The following is a 19,971-nucleotide window of genomic DNA, read 5'->3' on the forward strand; positions in this document are numbered from 1 at the left end:
GACAGCCTCAAGTGGACACCAGAGGAACTGCACTTTGCTGTTGTTCTGTCTGCATCTTCTGTCCCCCAGTCCACCAGAGCAGTAGAGCAGAGAGCGCTGGGCAGCTGGGAGACATCATTCATGTGTTTAACAAAATGACATGATGATGATGTTGACCTTTAGTGACCTCTTATGTTTAAATTATCTCAGAGGAAATATTTTGGCCATAAATGGAGCTCGTTCAGCGAGTCAGCTCTGCAACATGCACATGACAAACCCACTGAGCACAGCGCCAACACACCAGTGTGTCTGCTGCCATCATCACTGTGTGAGCTTCAACTCAGGCTCACCTCTACCTGCTTCACCTGCTCCACCTGCACTGTGATTCTAGTCATGCGGGTGAAGATATTTCATATCATCACACCTCACACAAACATAAACAGGGTCCGTACCGTGCTGACCCGTCCAGGTTGGCTCTGTGGATGAAGCTCAGCTTGGCGTCGGCCCAGTACAGCTTCTGCTCCAGCAGGTCGATGGTGAGACCGTTGGGCCAGTAGATGTGTGCGTCCACGATCACTTTCCTGTAGAGACACACAATCACCTCACAGCTGCTGCTCATGTTGTCTTATTCGTGTATACGATGTGGTTTTAAAGTGAGCGTACCTGTTGCTGCCATCCATCCCTGCACGCTCTATCCTGGGCTCCTCCCCCCAGTCTGTCCAGTACATGTACCTGATGTAACAAAGAGATACCCCAATGAGCAACCCACCATCTGTACACACCTGCTGAACTTTTTTATTGGTCACTTCTTTCTGCATTTATTTATTTATTTATTGGTGAGGACGACCATTTCTGAAAGGCCACCGTAGTTTTCCCCCTAAGACACCTGTACAACCAGTGTCAGTAATTCTCTATTTAAAACTCCTGTGTGTGTGTGTGTGTGTGTGTGTGTGTGTGTTACCGTTGAGCCGGGTTCAGTGCGATCGCCCTCGGCTGGTCCAGGTCCATCCAGAACAGGACCTTCCTGAAGGAGCCGTCCAGGTTGGCCACTTCGATCCGATTGGTCTCCGAGTCCGTCCAGTACAGCTTTCTACCCAGCCAGTCACAGGCCAGCCCGTCTGGACTGTCCAGCCCGGAGACCACCACCGTCTGACCCGTCCCCAGAGCCTCCTGCAGGGCTGCAAACAGAGAGCAAACAGAGTGAGGAAGAGGAGGAGGAACCTGCTGTAGATACTGTTCCAGGTGAATAAGGGACAGCATGCAGGCTTACAGTTGACTGACGACTGGTTCCAGTGCGTCTGTTTGATGGCCTCCTCGCTGACGTCTGTCCAGAATATCAGACCATCAGAGTACAGGAAGTCCACGGCCGCTGCATCCTCCAGGTCACTGACAACGATGGACGACTCGCCCCGCACGCCCTCTGCATCCACCAGCCGCACGTCCCGCCGGTTTGCGAAGAGGAGGAGAGGTGAGCCTGAGGAAGAGGAGACAGTTTGATGTGACATTCAAACCTTTTCACAAACACCTTCGGATGCCGGTTTTGGTTGACAGGATGGAATATTACTCTTGTCTGCAGCCAGCTCACCCGTCTGTGACATTAACTGGATTATGAATCAAAACTGGGTCTGATTATTTGGTAGATTAGGTTGCATTGATGCTCATATTGATTAAATAATGTGCAAACAGAAAAAGCAAAATCAAATGCTCTGACGTGTATCAGTATTTGACCTGCAAAGAATTAAACTGAACTTATGTCACAAGGAAAACCTCAATAATTTGACTTGAACTGATCATTAGAGGTTCTGCTTTACCTTTAAGTCATGCATCCTGATGTTAAAACCTGGGGTGGTTATCCTTTGTTCTAAACAAGCTGAAAGGTGAAACACTTCTTTACCTGCTGTAAAAAACAAGCTCAACTTTGTCTGCACAGAACTGACTGTTATTAACATATCGGGGATCTTACTCACTTATGTTATGTTTCTTTAATATGTAAAAAGTGACCTGAAGTATGTTGTAATATTTGTCCTGCAGAGCTTTGAACTGATCTTAATGCTTATTTAAAATCCAACATAAGAAGTTCTTCTTCTTTCTGCACGTCTGTTCGTGCTTCAGGTTTTGTAACCTCAAGAACAATCACAGATACAACACTTCTTTACGTGCTTAAGAAAAGATTAACTGAAAAAAACAAACTCAGCAGCTGACAGAAAATGTTGCAGTCTTCAATGTTTTCTGGACAATGGACTTTAATTAAAGGTGTAATCTCGAAGATCTCAGTTTCGTTCTGTTTGTCTGCACCTTTGGCGATAAACGGACACTTCCTAATTTAAGCAGACGTCCACGGTCGGCTCCGGTTGTAACTCTTTGTTTGTTCAGCCATAGTAGATTACTGTTTACCGGCAACACTTGCAGAGAGCGGAAAAGCAGCCGCTTAGCTCCGCCTGCCCTCTCTGGCAGACCAACCACTGCTGGCTGATGGAAAACGCGTCACTAACTGGGCGTCGCCACAGACCCCCAGTCCATAATAATACTATATACTGCAAACGTAAAGGCTTTCATCAGTGGGCCATCAGCATGTGTTACCTCATTCAGAGAGAGAGAGAGACTTATTTACATGAAAGCCTTCCACATTAAATCTTTAAGGTGTTTATCATCTTATGAGCGTTTAGATTTGTTTTTCTTTTGTACTAAAAACTGAATTTAAAATTGAAGTCTGTTTTTTTCAGAGGTTACAATACTGAAGACTCGAGTCATTAACAAACATGGAGGACTAAACTTGATCACTATTGATCCATGCAGCAGCATGTTCAGGAGCAGAGCTGCTCTGATGTCAGCATCTGATGCTGCCTAAGATGTGTGTTATCGTGTGCATACGCCATTCAATGCACTGATCCCATACTATATATATTCATCGCAAAAAATCACCTGGCTTCAGGTAACTTATTGTGTGACAAACACACACAACATCAGCATGATGCTAGCAGAGTTAAGTCAAAGGTAGAAATGTGTTTTCCACCAACACTAGGTTTATGTCTGGGTATCATAATCTGTATAAGGAGACAATGGTGTCAGAACAACTGTGATCATGTGACTCAGCATCAGACACGGCAAAAACATCAGACCTCTCAGTAATAATGAATCTGTGACCCTGAGTGCTTCAGATAAAACGAACAAAGTTAGAACGTGAAGAAAATGTTAAAAGGAAACATGTTGCACCCTGACAGTACAGTGTGTGTGTGTGTGTGTGTGTGTGTGTGTCAGCAGCTGCCTCTGTGCTGTGACAGCCTGTGGTTTTGTTCTGGCCGGGTGGCAGAGCTGTGGTTTGGCTCGGCCGGCCTCCTGTGATCCCTCAGCATGAAGACACAGTGAATCTGTCAATCTGTCCCTGAACTGCAGCCTGTCCTTCTCTCTCTCTCTCACACACACACACACACACACACACACACACACACACACACACACACACACACACACACACACACACACACACACTGTATTGCCTCTCAGTCAGTTAGTATAAAAAGATGTTTGTGACTGACATCGATGTGGGTTTAAACTTTGACCTCCTCTGTTTACAGTCGACATAAACACACTTACATGACCACATCTCTTCTGTCAGAAGCAGCTGCAGCTCATGATTCACAGCAGCCAACAGGAGAAGCAGCAGCAGAGCGGGAAACAAGACGTGTTTTGGACCAAATAATGAATCAAAAAGTTAACACTAAATAAAATCTCCCTGCACAGGCCTGCAGTTATAAAACAGAGAGAGGAGAGAGGTCAGACCACACAGCGAGGGGCTCCTCAGGTCACCTAACAGAGACGCTCTCTGAGGATTAGAGCCGACAGACCTCTGAGGACATTCAAGGTTTCTTAAAGACTGAGAGGACGAGTCCAGACTGCAGCATCCAAACACAGCACGCACAAAGAGGATACACAACATCTATAAGAACGTTCTGAAAATGTTACGTGTGATGTTCTGGTAATGTTTTGCGCAGGAAGTTTTGATTTGGTTCCCAGAATGTTCCTTTAATAGCAGAAGAACGTTCTCTGAAAACATCTTCAGAAAACGTTTTGTCTTTACTTTGAAACTTTGAAATGATAAACATCCTTAAAACAATCTTTGAATATTAGATTAAAACGTTTCTTTCCAACGTAATTAGAACTTGTAGGTAATGTTAGCCGATGTTAGGGGAACGTTCCTTGCTAGCTGAGAGGGACAAGCACACCTTTACTCTAAATATGCAGTAATGTTATATGTTGGTTCTAGGGGCACGTGTCTGTAGGGCTGGGCGATAAAATTAGCGCTGATAAAAGACTGTGACGAAGAGGCACCAAGGCCACAGGAAAGTTTAACACCTGATTTACTCCAAAGAGGAAACTGTAGAGAAAGTTGTAAAATTAGCGGCTCGGCTAGCAGCCCTCCCCTCACCTGACATCCTGTGTCTGCTGAAGAGCGAACCAAAGACACTGATATTTAACCTGAAACCTGGTTAAACTGGTTTTAATTACTGCGTCTGTTAGTTTACTTTTTTGTGAATGATGGACACTGCAGGAATTTAAACAAGCCAAGCTAATGTTAGCAGCAGCTCCTCCTGACGTCTGTTAAAGAGAGTCAGCTAGCCTAACCTGGAATCACTCAGTGCTGGCACTGTGCTGCTGTTGTGTTTTCATCACATTATAATTCATCTGAAACTGGTTGGACTAATAAGTTTGACTCTCATGCAACAATCATATTCAGCCAGGACCACCAACACTCCAACAAATGTTGAGTCAGGAAGTTGTTTATTTCTCTCATTGATCTGCTGTTTTCCTGCAGCTCTTCTCATCACCTGCACATCTGTCCCATGACACACCCTCAGTGTTAGCATGGTTGTCTTGATGCAGCTTTCTTTTTCACTATACGTCCCTGTAGAGTCCATGCACCAATGACTTTCTTAGAGGACTTAAATGTGTTATTTAATCTTAATTTAAGCAGCAATATTCCCTTTGAGATTACAATAAAGTCCTGTCTGAGAAAGTTACCACATCATCTGTGAATCATAAATATTCATCTCTACTTTGCTAACTCGTCACCACCATAAGAACTCATTTCATCTTGAGACATTTAAAGTGACAAAGATTATCTGAAGATACAAACAGATGACTTTTATTTGGGGAAATTAAAAGTAAATGTTCATATTTTGTTGAAGGAAGTTGCATAAAAACTACTTCAGAGTCCGACAGCGTGATACTAAAAATCTGAACCCGTGGCAAACCATCCTTAACCCACATCCAGAAGGTTTAATTAATATAGTTGTTGGAAGTCTGGGAGCTTTCTGTTGAAGTGAGCATCAGAATCTGTCAACCTGTACATCAGTGACTCCTGCAGATAAACTCTGACACAGTCTGTGAGGGAGGAAAGGGAGGATACCTGCATCCGTGAGACAGACACAGTAAACCGCACCCATCAAGGCCACAGAGCTGAGAGGCCTACAACTCATCCACCATGAACTCTGTTCAACTCGGGACAATTTACACATTATGCACACACATCTCTGTGAGACACAAGCAGAAGGGACAGTTGGTACACCCAATGTAACACCTACACCCTCTGCGCTACCTCGTTACCAAAACCGTAAAAGGAAAAAGTCAAATCTTAACCAAACCAACTTAAAGGAGTGTTCACAACGATCTTTGAATAAAGAAAAGTAAGTGAGAAATAGAAAATCTCTCTTCTCTTCTCTGAGTGGTGAATAAACTCTTGAATAACGACCGTTTCCCAGAGAAGGCCCGCGGCCCTCTCCCCTGCGAGAATGTGACCCTCCAAGATCCTCCCTTGACTTTATGTTGTTTCTAAGTGACAGTAAGGCTGCACAGAGAGAGGACCTGATTAAAAGATCTGTTACACTTCAGACCCGGGTGGGTCGCACCCCCGGTGATCTTCTGACAACAGGCTGTACAAAGTTTAGAGTTAATGCTAAGACAACCCAGTGTTGTTCAGTTTACAGATGCATTACCAGCTTTGTTTTAACATCATTTAACCAGGTAAATGATTTTGGTCATCAGACTTCTAGATCTGAAGTTAGCAGAGAAACAAGCCGAGCCAAAGTTAGCACAGCTCAGCTAGCAGCCCCCGAAGCTACGCATCGGAGAAAAACATTTCATTTCAGAGTTTTATTCAGTGTGTTAGCGGTTTGAACCAGCAGGTCGGTGTGACGATTCGGCTCTCATGTGTTAATGTAGTGCACAAAGACGTGTGGCAGACTGTAGATTTGTGTCTGTATTTATGGTTACAATTTTCACATTCTCACTGTGAAATGTTACAAATGTGTGTGAGGACGAATGACATCACTGCACCTGGTGTTGCGTTTTGTGTGTGTGTGTGTGTGTGTGTGTGTGTGTGTATGTGTGTGTGTGTGCGCGCGGTGCAACACAAAAGAACTGACCAAAAAACTACATTTCAGTTTGTCAATGGGATTAACAATCAGAGTAGAGGGGGGGGGGGCGAGGCCTGAGTGTGTGCGTGTGTGCGTGTGTGCGTGTGGGGGTGTGTGTTGGGGGAGGAGGTCATACTGAGGTGGCAGCTTGAAAAGAAAGAGGGTCCCAAAGAAGTTTCTAAAGCAACGCACCGCTGCACCCCATTCTGTGTGTGTGTGTGTGTGTGTGTGTGTTGGTAGGCTTCCACACACTTCCAAGGATCTGTCACATTTTCCATTTCAGTATTCCAGGTTTCCAGACTTTTTTCTGGCATTACAATGTGTGAAAATGTGTGTTACATTCTGTGTGTTACATTCTGTGTGTTGTTTTATTGTCAGACTTTATATTTGTTTATTAACATCTCAGCTCACACAGGAAGTGAACTGACCCCTTTGGTGCTGCAGAGTTTCAGTCTTTGTTGTTTAAGAGGAGACAGCAGCTGCTGCATTCACGAACCAACGTGTAACATTCAACTTTAACCGAATAAAAAGTGACATCCGGACAGTTCAGACGATGCAACAGGCAACATCAGCAGGAGAACGCTCCTCGTGAAACAGGGAGATACATCGAATGCTTTAAGTGCCAAACACAGGCCTCAAACAGGTGACAGGTTACAGCCGCTGTTACACGATTTCTGGTTATTATCTGAGCAATAAAATCAGAGCGAGTTAAGAAATGAGCAAAAAAATATCTTTGACATTTGAGGAGGTTATTTTTCCAGCCTGAATCACTGCAGGGGAGCGTCCCTCATCCGGACAGATTACACTGTGCACTACTACAAACACATGCAGACGACTGTGTGTGTAAAGAAGTCAGAGATGTTGTTCTCATCTGGTGGCAGGTGTTTGGTTGAGTTGAAGGGACGCTGCTTCAGACACTCGTTTGTCACTTTCACTGACGTTGCTCGCCCTCAGAGACGATAATGCTCAAAAACAAACATGTTTTAGAAAACTGAACCGGGTAATAATCTGGAGACACGCGTTTCTTATTTCCAAACTTGTCCAGAACAACAAGTTACAAAATACATTTCATAGTTTTCCAGCTTGCGTAGAAACCCTGGATTCCTCTCTCTCTCCACCGCTGCTCCTCTTTCTCCCTCTCTCCTCCTCTCCTCTCCTCTCAGCAGTATTTCTCTCCTCCCTCTCACTCCTCTGGGTTTGTATGAAATCCTAGCAGCACAGCAGCTCTCTGGAGTTTCACACCAGTGCAAAACAAACAGGAAAAGATATCAATCTCTTCCTTACATTCCTCCTCAGCACTGTCACCAAATCTCTTCTCCTGACCTCCACGTTGCTCCTCTAACACGCTCTGCTCCTCCCTGCAGACAGGAGCTGAGGAAAGATTGCTCTGATGCATCTCAACCAACAGTTTAGCCTTTAATTCAGAGTTTCAATCGACTTTAAGAGCCGCTGATAGCTGAATGCATGGCCAGATTCCAAAAAGTAAAAATGAGTGGGGTTTTTTCTGATTTTCGTTCACGTTTCTACATGAAAACAGTTCTGTCGTCAGTCGCCTCGTCAGGTCTCTCCCTGGTTTGTTGATGTCGAGTGTTCCTCCATCCAAACAGACAAACAAACAGAAGGACAGGCTCGCACGCAGTGAACGCAGTGGCCCATATGTGCAGGCTGATGTTGAGGAGTCTGGAAGTTACCCACCTGTCTGAAAGTGGAAGTGAAAAGGCAGAGTTCACAGGGCATTTAAATAGTCTCATGTTTACCAGTTTGGAAAAATCTAATGAAAGATTTCAGTTGAAAGTAAACTTGTGATACTTTTCACATTAAAACTACTTTAGTACAAAGAAAGCACTGAGGTTCCTTCTGTGCCCGAGCCAGACGAGAAACAGGACTCTAATCTTCTGTCACCACCTGAGAGTCAAAGATGGTCAGAGTTATAATTTACAGGACTCTGAATGCACCTCAGTAACCAGCATCAATGTTTCAAGTTTATGGCTGAGTGAACGTGTGCCGCACTTGATAACGCAACATTTATCACATGCATTAAAGATAAAAATCCAATTAAGCAGTTTTTATGTAATTAAGTTTATACTCATACTTTAGCATACAAAGTGTCACTCTCGCAGTGTGTCACTGTTCACAGGTGTGCAACCGTCCTGTTCTTAAAGATACACCCTTGTCTGCGGTAAAAAATGAGACCTAAGTGGGATCATGAAAGAGTCTGAACTGGATCATGTTGTATGGCTGTAGTTTGGAAAACAGCATCATCATCCAAACCCTATGTAGAAGAACTTCCTGTCACCTCAACTTCTTCTGTTACTGTTCATTTAAATGTCAGTACAGCTCTAAGAATATACAGTATAACTTTGTGTGTTGGGTGGACAGAACACACCGTCAGCACCGTCCCTGGGGCTGAGTATCGATACGAATTTCTCAGTTCGATTCAATATCGATTTGGTTAGGGGTATTTAGTTACAATATCAGTGCACCTCTAACCTGGTGCATTATCAAAATCTTTCATGTTTCTAGTAACATCATGTCCTTTTTATTTAACATGACCAACTCACAGCAGTCAACACAATGTTAACAATGTTATGACTTAGACTTAACTTTTTTCCACTTTCAGATTTTCAGTCTGAACATGTGACTCAGGGTTTTGATTAAACGGACTGGGGTTCAACTTGCGCGAGATTTGGCCACGAGATCTCACAGCGTGAAGAACAAAACCACACGAGACTCATACATTTTTCCCCCTAAATATTTAGTTTTGAAGACAGTAGTTAGAATCCTGATCCACACTCCATACCAGGTGGTGGCTGTAATGCACCATAACGTTGTTTGCCAACCGCCATAAAACGCCACAAGAAGAAGAAGAAGTGGTGAACGACATGCTGTATTACAACAAGCTGAAAATACACTCGCTGACAGAGAGAGACATAAACATCAGAGCAAAACTAACTGACATATTCATGGACGTACGCAATAAAAAGAGTCCGTCGGCGATCACTGATGTCTCTGTAGGGATGTGCTGAGTCGTGCTGCGTTCAGGAGCGCTCAGAAACGTGAGAGGTCGGACTCGTTTGTACACATATTTTTTACGATCAATCTTGGGATTCATGAATCGATACTGGGTCATTCAAATGAGAATCAACTCGAATCAGAAAAATCGATTTTCATTTAAACCCAGCCCTATATGTCCCTTCTCCGTCTCTCCAGCACGTTCCTCCATGCATGGTCGTAACGCTCCCGGACTTGTTTCCATTTACTTTTGCAGGTTTCTTCGTCGACGTCTAAAACAGAACTTATCTGTCTGCAGCTGTTGGACAGGCATGTTTGTCTCTGTGCAGCGGCAACGACACATCGTACACATGTGGATAATCGTGGATTTGGTCTATCAGCTCGTCTTCAGAACTTTCTGCCATTGTTGTCCCAGCTGCTGTGTCGACCCTGTCACATCCCTTCTACACTGCCCCTACTGTTCATGTGCACACTGCAGCTTATGCTCCCGTAGCGTTCATTTTTAAGGACGTGCAGAGCCGACGCTCCAAACTGCACAGGGCAGCGATCATGCACACACAAATGTGTAGTTAAAAGCAAACAAGCTATATCTCCAGCTTATGACGCTTTTGGTCAGACGAGACCGTGATGGTTAAATATGACTTCTCTCTGTGTCACAGCAGGCGGTCATCAGCTGGAGTCAATATAAAATACATTGTCAACAGTTTAGTTTCCTCATTCAGATTTAATCTGAGAATCATTTATGAAAACAGCAGGAGCATTTACACAGAGATCCAACAGTCTGCCACACACACACACACACACACACACAGCTGTGATGTTTGCATGGCTGTGTACTGACAAGGTGTTGGTGTTTTTGAAGAGTGTGTGTGAAGTGTGTGTGCATGTGGTCGCCTCAGTGTTAAACTCTTCTCCTCGTACGACATGAAGATGTTAAAGTGGTTCAGTGTGTCCGGTGCACTCACTGCCCCGTGTGTTTGTTAATCATTAAATCTCTGAACGGTTGTGTAGCTTGTTTGTCTGCATGTTGTCGTACAGTGTGTTTGAAGTGCAGACAAGGTTGTTCAGAGTCCACTCTTATAAATATTTACCGTCCTGTTGTGGAGCTTTGGTGAATCCTGTCTGCTGCTGACCTTTGGATGTTTTCACCTTTGATTATATGTTTGACATGAGTCACACTACAGAGATCATTGTGTCGTTAAGAGGTTAGTATTTCAGGAAATCTGCCACAGTACAAAGAACACACGAGTATCTGCGTGAAGTCTGAGTAAAGGTTGATTTATTTAATGAGAACATCAGGTTCTGTATTTGTATTTATCACATCCCTTTAATATCAGAGCTCAACTTCACCTGTTAAAGAACTGAATCTTTGCAGGTAACCTACTGACACTGAATTTCTGAGCATCAATACGGTTTTTGAAAATGATAAATAACCAAACATATACATGTTTAGATATTTTCCTTTCCTTTGATCTGAAGCTGATGGCTCTTTTTATAGATCCATTTCTTCAACATACTATTCAATATATTGTAATCTGAGCGACACACCAGTTAACCAGGGCAAACATTAACAACGTTTCTGACAGAAAATAAAAGCATGTTTCTTCATACTCACAGAAATCAACAATGATCTGGTTCTGCTTCCAAAATACGGATCACATCTGAGCGAGGTTCAGCACAGAGACACAGACCGGTCTAATATCGTCTTAATACACAGGTGTAACTACACACCTGACAGGGTCTGATGTGTGTGTTGATCATCTCTGATTAACACCTCTCCTACCTTTCTTTAAGCTCATCACAAGAAGAAAAAAACTGCTCATAATCATTCACTGATTAAAACATAAATAAGATTATTTTTATAAAACACAATAAACGTGCTTTTATTTTGAAAAGAAAAGGTAAAAACGTCACTGGCCTATTTTCTAACTTTGCTTTATTTCCTTGCTTTTTATTTCATTTTATTTTCCCTTTTTTGTTTTCATTTCATGAATTTAATTTATCTTTATTTCTATAACTTATTAATAAGTTGCTTTGATTTTCATCTTACCTCATTCTCATCTTTATTCTTCCTCTAGTTTGACTTTGGATCTTACATGTGGCCCTGACACCTGTTTTTGTTTTCCAGTTAAGCTCTTTAAGTTTCCTGATGACGAAGCACTTTGATCTTGTATGACAGGTGATGTATAAATAAAATGTATTATTAATATCATTAATAGGTCCAGGATGACTCTATAGTTCTGACCTTTGGGTCTCTAATGAATCATGTTTATGGTTTATGTCAGATAGAAGCTGGAAGCTTCAACTCACTGTGAACTGTCCAATAAATGAATGCTGATTATTAGATTTGTGAGCACATATTTAGTGATTACTCTGACGGATATTTTGATTCATGATGAGTTACAGATTAGAAGATTTTATGTTCGATAAAAATGTAAATCATGATCATATTTCGTTTTGGTCTGAATAAAATCAGGATGTTTTTTTACATCAGGACTAAAAAGAGTTTTACAGCAGCAGCACAATACTTTATTATGACGCTGTTTGTCACATATTTATCTTTTGTTTTTAAGTCCTTCATAATTTGGAGTCTGCACTTGTCTTGGCCATATTAACATTATATAAATATTTGTATTGATGTTAAAGGCCAATGGCCCGTTATGAACGTTAGTTTGTGACAAAGCAAAGCGATGTTCAGACTCTCCTCTGTAGGTGAGGTTACAGGTTAATATTCCCTGTGTACTGAGAGTTGACAGACAGGTGTAAAGGTGTTATTAAGAACATTAAATATGAAGGTTTAGTTTAAGATGCAGCAGACAAACAGTGTGCAGCCGTAGCCCTGATGTAATGCCTCCATGCATCTATAAGAAGCGAAGCTCCGCCTCTGACTGCTCACTTTCACATTAAACATTTACACCACAAAAGAGACAGAAAAGCCGATAAAGAGGCAGAAAACCTTCAACCTGTCTGTCCATCAGTGTTTTACCTCCTGAATAAAGACTAAAATCAGGCTTCTGCCCCCCTCACGGCAGAAAGTCAGCCTGACACCCGACACCGAGCAGGAATGGAGGAGCCGCCGAGGCCCCGCAGACACACCGCGGCTCCAAACTTCTGCTCCGACGCGCAGAAAGTCACTAAAACTGCCCCGGAGGAGCCAAAACACGAGGGCTGCTTTATTCTAACACCAGTTTATCCTCCACAGATCACCACACACACACTACGATGCTAAGTTTCCACACTTTCACTCACACCATTGTGTTGTTGTACCCTTGGGACATAAAAACTGAACTTCCAGCGGAGGAATCACAGCCTGCTGCGCTCGGCTCTGAGCTCAGACACAACCGGAGCTCAGCACGGTTACTGCTGTGTTCTTATCGGTAATAACCCACAGCTCTGCGTGGTGTAAGACAAAGTGAACGTACCGTGCGCGGTGGACAGCAGGCAGCTCCACAGCAGCAGCACAGCGCCCATTTCAGCTCGTGCGCGCTTTAAATCCATAACTTCCACTCCATGTTCGTGTTTCACTCCTGGAGAAGTTGTAAAGATGTCCGCTGCTCCGTGTGTTCATGAACACAGCCCGGCCTGCACCCGCTCTGTGCTGGATGTGTGTCTGCACGCGCCCGTGTGCGTGTGTGTGCGGTGCTCCTGTATGCGTGAGTCCCTCTCTACACTCTCCAGACTTTTTTTCCCTCACTTCAGGCGCTCGTGCTACTTTATACTTTGGACTGTCGAGCTCGCGCATAGAGGGAAAAAAGGGGGGAAGGCGAACGTTGTGTGACGTCATTTGACACGAGGCAAGAAGATTGATTTATTTCACTTAGACTGACGTTTGTATGTTGTGATTATAATGAGAACAACTATAATAATAATAATAATAATAATAATAATAATAATAATAATACGATGATTAGTTTTACGTTAACATTGAACTTGTTGCCGTGTTCTCAGATTTCTAGTTTCCTCATTAAATGATTAAATGAAGCTGAAACAAAGAAAATCAGCGAACAATCATCAATAAATTGTATTATTATTGATTATTGTTATTGACTGTATTGACACAATGGAGAGACGGGTGAGTAAATAAACACTTCATCATGACATGTTTAATTTGTCTGACATGATGACGTTTTAAATATTTTTTGATTAATTGATCCAAATCAATCACATTTATCAATGTTTGCTGTGATAAATATTTCAGGTCATGGATTTCATTGAATGAATGAATGGACATCATCAATATTAAACATCAAAACGTCTTTTATTTCACAAAGATTAAGACACTAATATCACTGTTTATTTGCAATATTTGCCAGAACAATTAAATATATATATAAATATGTCTGAATGTATTTTCATATAAACACAGAGTTTAACTCCTCAGGTGACAAAAGGAAACAGTCATATAACTTAGAAAAAACGTAATTATCGTTTTTCCTTCCTTTCAATTAATTTGTGTAAATTCAATATTTTATTTATTTCTGTGACACGTGTGCTCCTATAGGTCCCTGTGTGAAGGCTTCAGGGTGACACGGACAAGAGACAAACAGAATGACACTTTGATGCATTTAACATTTATGCCTGTTCGGGTTTTACTAAAAGTTTATACTGAAACATGAAATGAGTGTTTGTAACTGTCAGACGCTCAGAGGGAGGACAAACAGGGAAAAAACGTACTCAGGTTACTTTACACCTTCATCATTAATAATAAGAATTTTACTTATTCTCATTTACACCTTAAAGGTTTTTTATCTTCACGTGTGTGAGCAGTTACTGATGCTTTGTGTTATGAACTTTCTCTGTCTAACTTACAGGCCAGAGCCCCGGGGCAGCTGTTATTATGGAGTCAGAGGGCAGGGGCCTCAGGACACACCTGCATTACCTCATCATCAAGTACATGTTGTGGGTCCTGTTGTGGGTACTGTGATCAAATTTACTTGATCACAATATTCCATGAAATGTGTCATCATGTGCCAAAGTCTCATGTGGAAACGACGGATGTTTTCCTCAGCGCTTCTTCACATAATGAACCTCAGACATCAACCTGTGCACACCTGCTTAATGATGATAATGATGATTTTATTATGTAGCACGTTTTTAAAAACAAAGTTACAAAGTGCTTCAAAAGACAGCAGAGCAATGGACAATGTGCAAACTCCCGTCTGACTGCAGGAGCGTGTCGATCAGATTATCATGTGCTCACATTCACCTCATCTCTATAAACTGATACCTGCTTATCAATACAGAAGCTGCAGGTGAGGACAAGGTGTTTGGTGCAGGAGGAGTTCTGGTTTCTGTTTGTAGTCTGACTGTTGACCAATCAGGTTTCAGCGAGCTTCGGGTGTCTGCATGAAAACAACACAGCAACCAAAATGTAATCACAGAACCATCACCTGTCATCAGACAATAGTTTAGCCTCGATAAATCTCCACAAACAGATTTCATTATATGAGAGCAGCCAATCAACGGCTTGCGTCTGACAGAGATCCTCTGGGAGTGTCCAGCAACTCCTCAGGGCTCCCGGTGTAACCAGCAGGAAAGGACTTCCAGCTAAGACTTCCTTTTCCGTGCGCTGCATTGTTTACAGTCCGACTAGAAACTTGAGAAGAGATAATAGAGTTGGAGTTAAGAGACGACGTCTAAGAAGGGCTTGTTAGCTGTTAGCATGCAGACGTCTGTTTATAGAGGTGAATAAAAAGATCAATGTTTGTCAGACGATGCTGATGGGAGTCGGGATGGTGTTACGGTGGATTTCGTTCTGCCTGTTTGCTCTACACACAGACTGCTGAGACGCTAGTGTTCCACACTACTCAGACTACAACCAGAAACAACCTTTATATCGATTAGAGTGCAGCTAACAAAGAGGTCGTCTCTCCACGGTGACTCTGTTCTTGTGCTCATGTTGCTGGAAGGACTGTAAACAATGACGAGCACACGACAGGAAGTCTTGGTGCACGTTATCACTTATCTGTGCATGCAGTGGCTTCACCAAAAATTGCCCGTTGCCCCCCGAGGTTTGGGTTGGTCAGACAGTAGAGGAAGCTTCCAGACTGCAGTGCACAGCACAGGTGATGTACAGGTTTACAGTCTGAATGGAAAAAGGATGAAGCTACCTTTAAGCACGGGTCAGTCTGGGATCAGGTAAGTACTTTTTGCATTTGCTTTCATCTCAATACATTTCTGACATCAAATGAATAAAAGGAAGAATAAATGATGGTTTTCAGCTGCTGCCAGAAGACAGTGGAAACACCCTCCTCCACAGGACGCTGGCATTTCACTTCTCTGGACAGATTTATCAGAGAGCTTCAGACAGAGGAGGATCAGTCTGTTAGACGATGCCAGAGAACACATCACTTTGATTGTGCACAGTGTCTTTATGTGAAACACCTGCACATGTTGGAAGATGCACTTGTTTTCTGTATTCAGCAGAAACTGGCAACAAAAACAAGCCAGCGATTACTGCAGTCGTTTCTGCTGAAAAATCAGCTTCTGGAGTTTGTCTTTATTATAAATGACAAAATAACTGAGTTTATCATGCGCTGTGTATTTCAAATCTGTGGGTACACCCTGTCTGTGATTACGGTGACTTACTATATTTCATCCTGCTTTTAAGGAGGCTGAAGTACGATCTGTAGAAATCATTGATCCAGCAGTGTGAACTCGATTACAAAACAGATACGTGCTATATTTGAAGAGGAAAATTGTTGAATGACATCTGGTTAAAATCTGGATCTTGAATTTGGCAGATTTAAAAACATCCAGGAGGAACAGAAGTGATTTGGATCAGGAACATTAAACACATTTTCTTTTGTCCCTGTTATGACGATCCGGAGATGTTTCGGTGCACTGACGTGTCTACGTTGGTTTCGTTCCCCTTTTTGCACCGTCATGGTGTCTTTAAAGCCCGTGTTGGGCTTGGCATATTATGTATACACGACACAATAATCAAATCAATCATCAGTCATAACCAAACTGTTAAACAAGAGAAACATCTGAGATTTTTACAGCAAAGGAGATGACTTTTGTTTTGTGATGCACAGAGTGTGACTGAGTCGCTCAGGTGGACGTTTGGTCTGCAGAGAGCCTTTAAAGGGAAGATTGTTGCTTTAATATTAAATGTAATAATAAATAAAAATCACCCAGGCTCATGATCTTTCCCTTGACTGAATCCTGTGAGAGTAAACAGACCCATAAAAAGCTGCAGCCTCGTCTCTCTGTCAGAAACACAACACATATTTTCAGTTGATGCTCGTTAAATCGTTTCCCCATTACGCTGATAAAAAACATAAACTGTGTTCCTTCCAAAATGTTTAAGCTGTTCAAAATTAGTATGAATGCAATTTCTAGGAAGTCGATGATGCAGGGCTGTTTCTCATGTTCTGCTTTGGCCCCTCATTAAAGAAACAGTTCACCTTTTCAGAAATTCATTTTATTTACTTTCTACCAAACACCTGGACCACACGGCAACCTCTGAGGGACAATACCTCGATTAACTCCAACAACTCCAAAAGGAAAAAAAAGGTAGTTAGATGAGAGGATAAGACACGCTGAAGCTCCCTGCAGCTGAGGCCGTCGTCCCTCACGTTCATCTCCTCTTTTCTGTCATGTCTCTGCTGTCCACTCCAAAAAGTTAATAAAGACACTTCAGTTTGATTATTACTATATGATGAGTTTGCCAGCAAGTCATGCAGCGCCTGTGTGTGCGGTGGTGAGTGTGTGTGTCAGTCTGCAGGCCAGGACAGAGCCTGAAACAGAAAAACACAGCCAGCAGAGAGGAGGAACATAACAGGTGAAAGGTCAATTCGCAGGTCGTCACACTGCCCTCCATAAGAGGTTCTACCCTGGACCAAACCCACAGAAGCATTTAGCATCATCATTAAACACACTTAACTAATTTAACTTTACAGTATAAAAGACTAAGATTACAACAACCAAAACCAAACAGCTCTTCATCACAGGTAACTCACCTTTTCAGAATCAGCAGTGAAGCAGACCTGATCACCAAACATCACTAACGCTGTCGTGTCTCTCTGCAGCAGGACTCCAACATCTGGTGGACAGACTGAAGCAGGACAGTGACGGCTGCTCTGGCTGCACATGAACTACAAAATACACATTTTACATGCTTTATGTCTAAATGACCAGAAACAACACGAGCAGTTGCTCTACTGCTGCCCTGATCGCTGAGTCTGTTTGTGTGACTTTGGTGTTTAAACTGTTTGTTCAGATACAACACAATGTCACACAAACAAACTGACCAAGTCCTCCTCCTCCTCCTCCTCCTCGTCCTCCTCGTCCTCCTCCTCCTCGTCCTCCACCTGTGTCCTGTGAGGTTAAATGTCAATGGAGTCTGGTGTGTTTGCAGAGAGCGATGTAACGTCTGTTTGTGGTTACAACCATAGACTGTTTAAAAAGATGGATGACATGACAGCTCCCTAAAACTGAAGCCAAACCCTCTCTATCGCCCCCTGCTGACTGGCTGCAGTATAGCTCATAAAGCCCGCCTCCTCCATGTTAACAGATGGGACATGAGTCAAACTATAAAATCAAAATACACGCCCGATAAATGTTTCTCAAACATGGTTTCTGTCATTATAGTTAGTTATTATCATACTGATTTACGTCCAAGTGTTCATTTTTCTGACAATTTTGTTTTTAATTAGTTATTTGATGCTGTCAAAATGATGATTGACAGCTCTGTTGACCAATACGGCTCCTGCAGCCGATCAGTTCCGGGTGAGCAGAGCGGAGGACGATCCGGGAGTGGAAACGTAACTAAAACAATCACTACAGTCAGTGAACTTTAACCTCAGACCAACACAAGAAGCTGTTCTGCTGTTAAACACGCCGGCGTGCGGGATCCTTGCTGTTTTTTCGGTAAGTTAAGTGTGTGTTTGGGTTAGCGGAAGAGGCTACGGCCGCTTCACTCGCCGATCACGCCGAGACTCTGGCTCCATATGACATCACCATCGCAAGATGGCAGCGCCTATCACAGGGGCTATTTTGGCATCAATTACATACAATGGGAGCAGATGGAGACGCGTTGTCCATCTATATATACAGTCATTGGTTCAAACAATCATCTTCCTCTGTAACAAAAAGGTCTATCTCTGTCGGGATCCTTTCTGTCATGTTGTCACACACTTAGAATAACAATCTGAGCCTGTCAGTGGAAACAACAAGAACTTTTAGTGGACGACCTTTGATCAGGAGCATTTACAGCCCGCTTTGCTGCAGACTGAATGAATTCTTTTGTTCCTATAACTCATGTTAGTCCTACATTATGTGAAAATGGGGCCCAGGTTTAAAGATGGCACGTTTAAGCTTTTATGGGGTATTTATGTACCTTCACATGCTTTGTGCTGCAGAGTGCATCACAACTTTACAAACTGTGTGTGTGCGTCATTGTTATGAAGGATCCTACAACAGATCCTTGTAGCATTAAGCATGAGCTTCTTCTGGTCACCCGCTCTTCTTCTTCAGACTAAAGAACATCTTGATTACGTGACATTTCACGTCTGGACTTTAATGTTCATCACTGAGGTACATAACTACACATCCTCCACGACCTCTTCCAAGAATACACAACATGTTAAATGCGAGCAGAGGAGCGTTCTGGTCGGTGTTTCATCCTGGCAGTGAGATAACTGGAGGGACTTTCTGTCTTGAGAACAAAAGATGGACACAGCAGAGATGAAAGGTCTCAGATCTTCACACACCTTCAGCCGAGCCAGCGCTGGCATCGCTCCTCTCCTCCCCTCTAAACTTGTTTCTCTGCTCCAGCTGGCCTCCGCTCTAAAGGCTCCTAAACTCAAAGCACATGTCCTCCTCCTCGGCTGCTCCGTGAACATGTGAGAGAGGAACACACAGCACAGAGCAGGTATGATTGTTCGACAGTGGTGGAAGTGGCACTGTGTGAAAACGCTACACAGTCCTCACTTCATTATTATTCTGAAGCAGAAGCAGTACGGCCCGAATCCAGAAACGAATGTGCCTCAGAACGCCAAAATAAATGCATTAACAGCAAATGTGTAAAGTAAAAACACAGACTAAATCTAACGGAAGTGATATTCTCCAGGCCTCCAGGGGGAGCTCTAAGGGGAGCTGGATTTTGGTTAAACTAATTTTAAGGAGAAAGTGAATTACTTTCACTGGACATGTGTGCAAACGGCTGCGTGTTGCTACAGCCCAAAAACTGTCAGCAACCGGTCAGCGACCACAAACAGAATGTCCGTCTGTGCTAATCAATAATCTATATATTTATCCAGCTAATGACCAGACCTGGAGCAGAGACTTTAATGAGTTACCCTGCATCCACGAGGTGTTTAGAAAATCTGAAAAAGTTGTTCTCCCCTGGACAGATGAATTTGTCCTCAAGTCAGAAAAAACAACAACAACTTGGATAGAAGGAAAAACGTTTGGTACACGACTCGTCCAGCTGACAGACCTGAAGTCGTATTAGGCAGAAACATGGAGGGAACATTTAAATATTCAGTTTATAAACAAAATCATATTTTTGGTAACTTGTTGTTGGGTGTAATATGTTACTGGTGGTTACCGTTAGTTACGG

At 42.8% G+C, this 19,971-nt stretch overlaps 1 protein-coding gene across 1 annotated transcript in view; it reads right to left on the minus strand.

Annotated features, from left to right (window-relative positions):
- Positions 1–12,975, minus strand: part of lrp5 (low density lipoprotein receptor-related protein 5) — a 52,548-nt gene extending 39,573 nt beyond the window's left edge. Inside the window, exons 1-5 of the mRNA XM_069685884.1 lie at positions 12,827–12,975; positions 1,250–1,453; positions 941–1,157; positions 643–711; positions 432–560 (exon numbers count right to left, since the gene is read on the minus strand). Of these exons, the coding sequence (XP_069541985.1) occupies positions 432–560; positions 643–711; positions 941–1,157; positions 1,250–1,453; positions 12,827–12,902 (695 nt within the window). The 5' untranslated portion in view covers positions 12,903–12,975. The remainder of the gene's footprint in view (positions 1–431; positions 561–642; positions 712–940; positions 1,158–1,249; positions 1,454–12,826) is intronic.
- Positions 12,976–19,971: the final 6,996 nt, after the last annotated feature.

The sequence above is a fragment of the Semicossyphus pulcher genome, unplaced genomic scaffold (assembly GCF_022749685.1).
Source record: "Semicossyphus pulcher isolate SPU_LCO1_2020_fin unplaced genomic scaffold, fSemPul1.0.p SCAF_8, whole genome shotgun sequence".
NCBI lineage: Eukaryota > Metazoa > Chordata > Actinopteri > Labriformes > Labridae > Semicossyphus > Semicossyphus pulcher.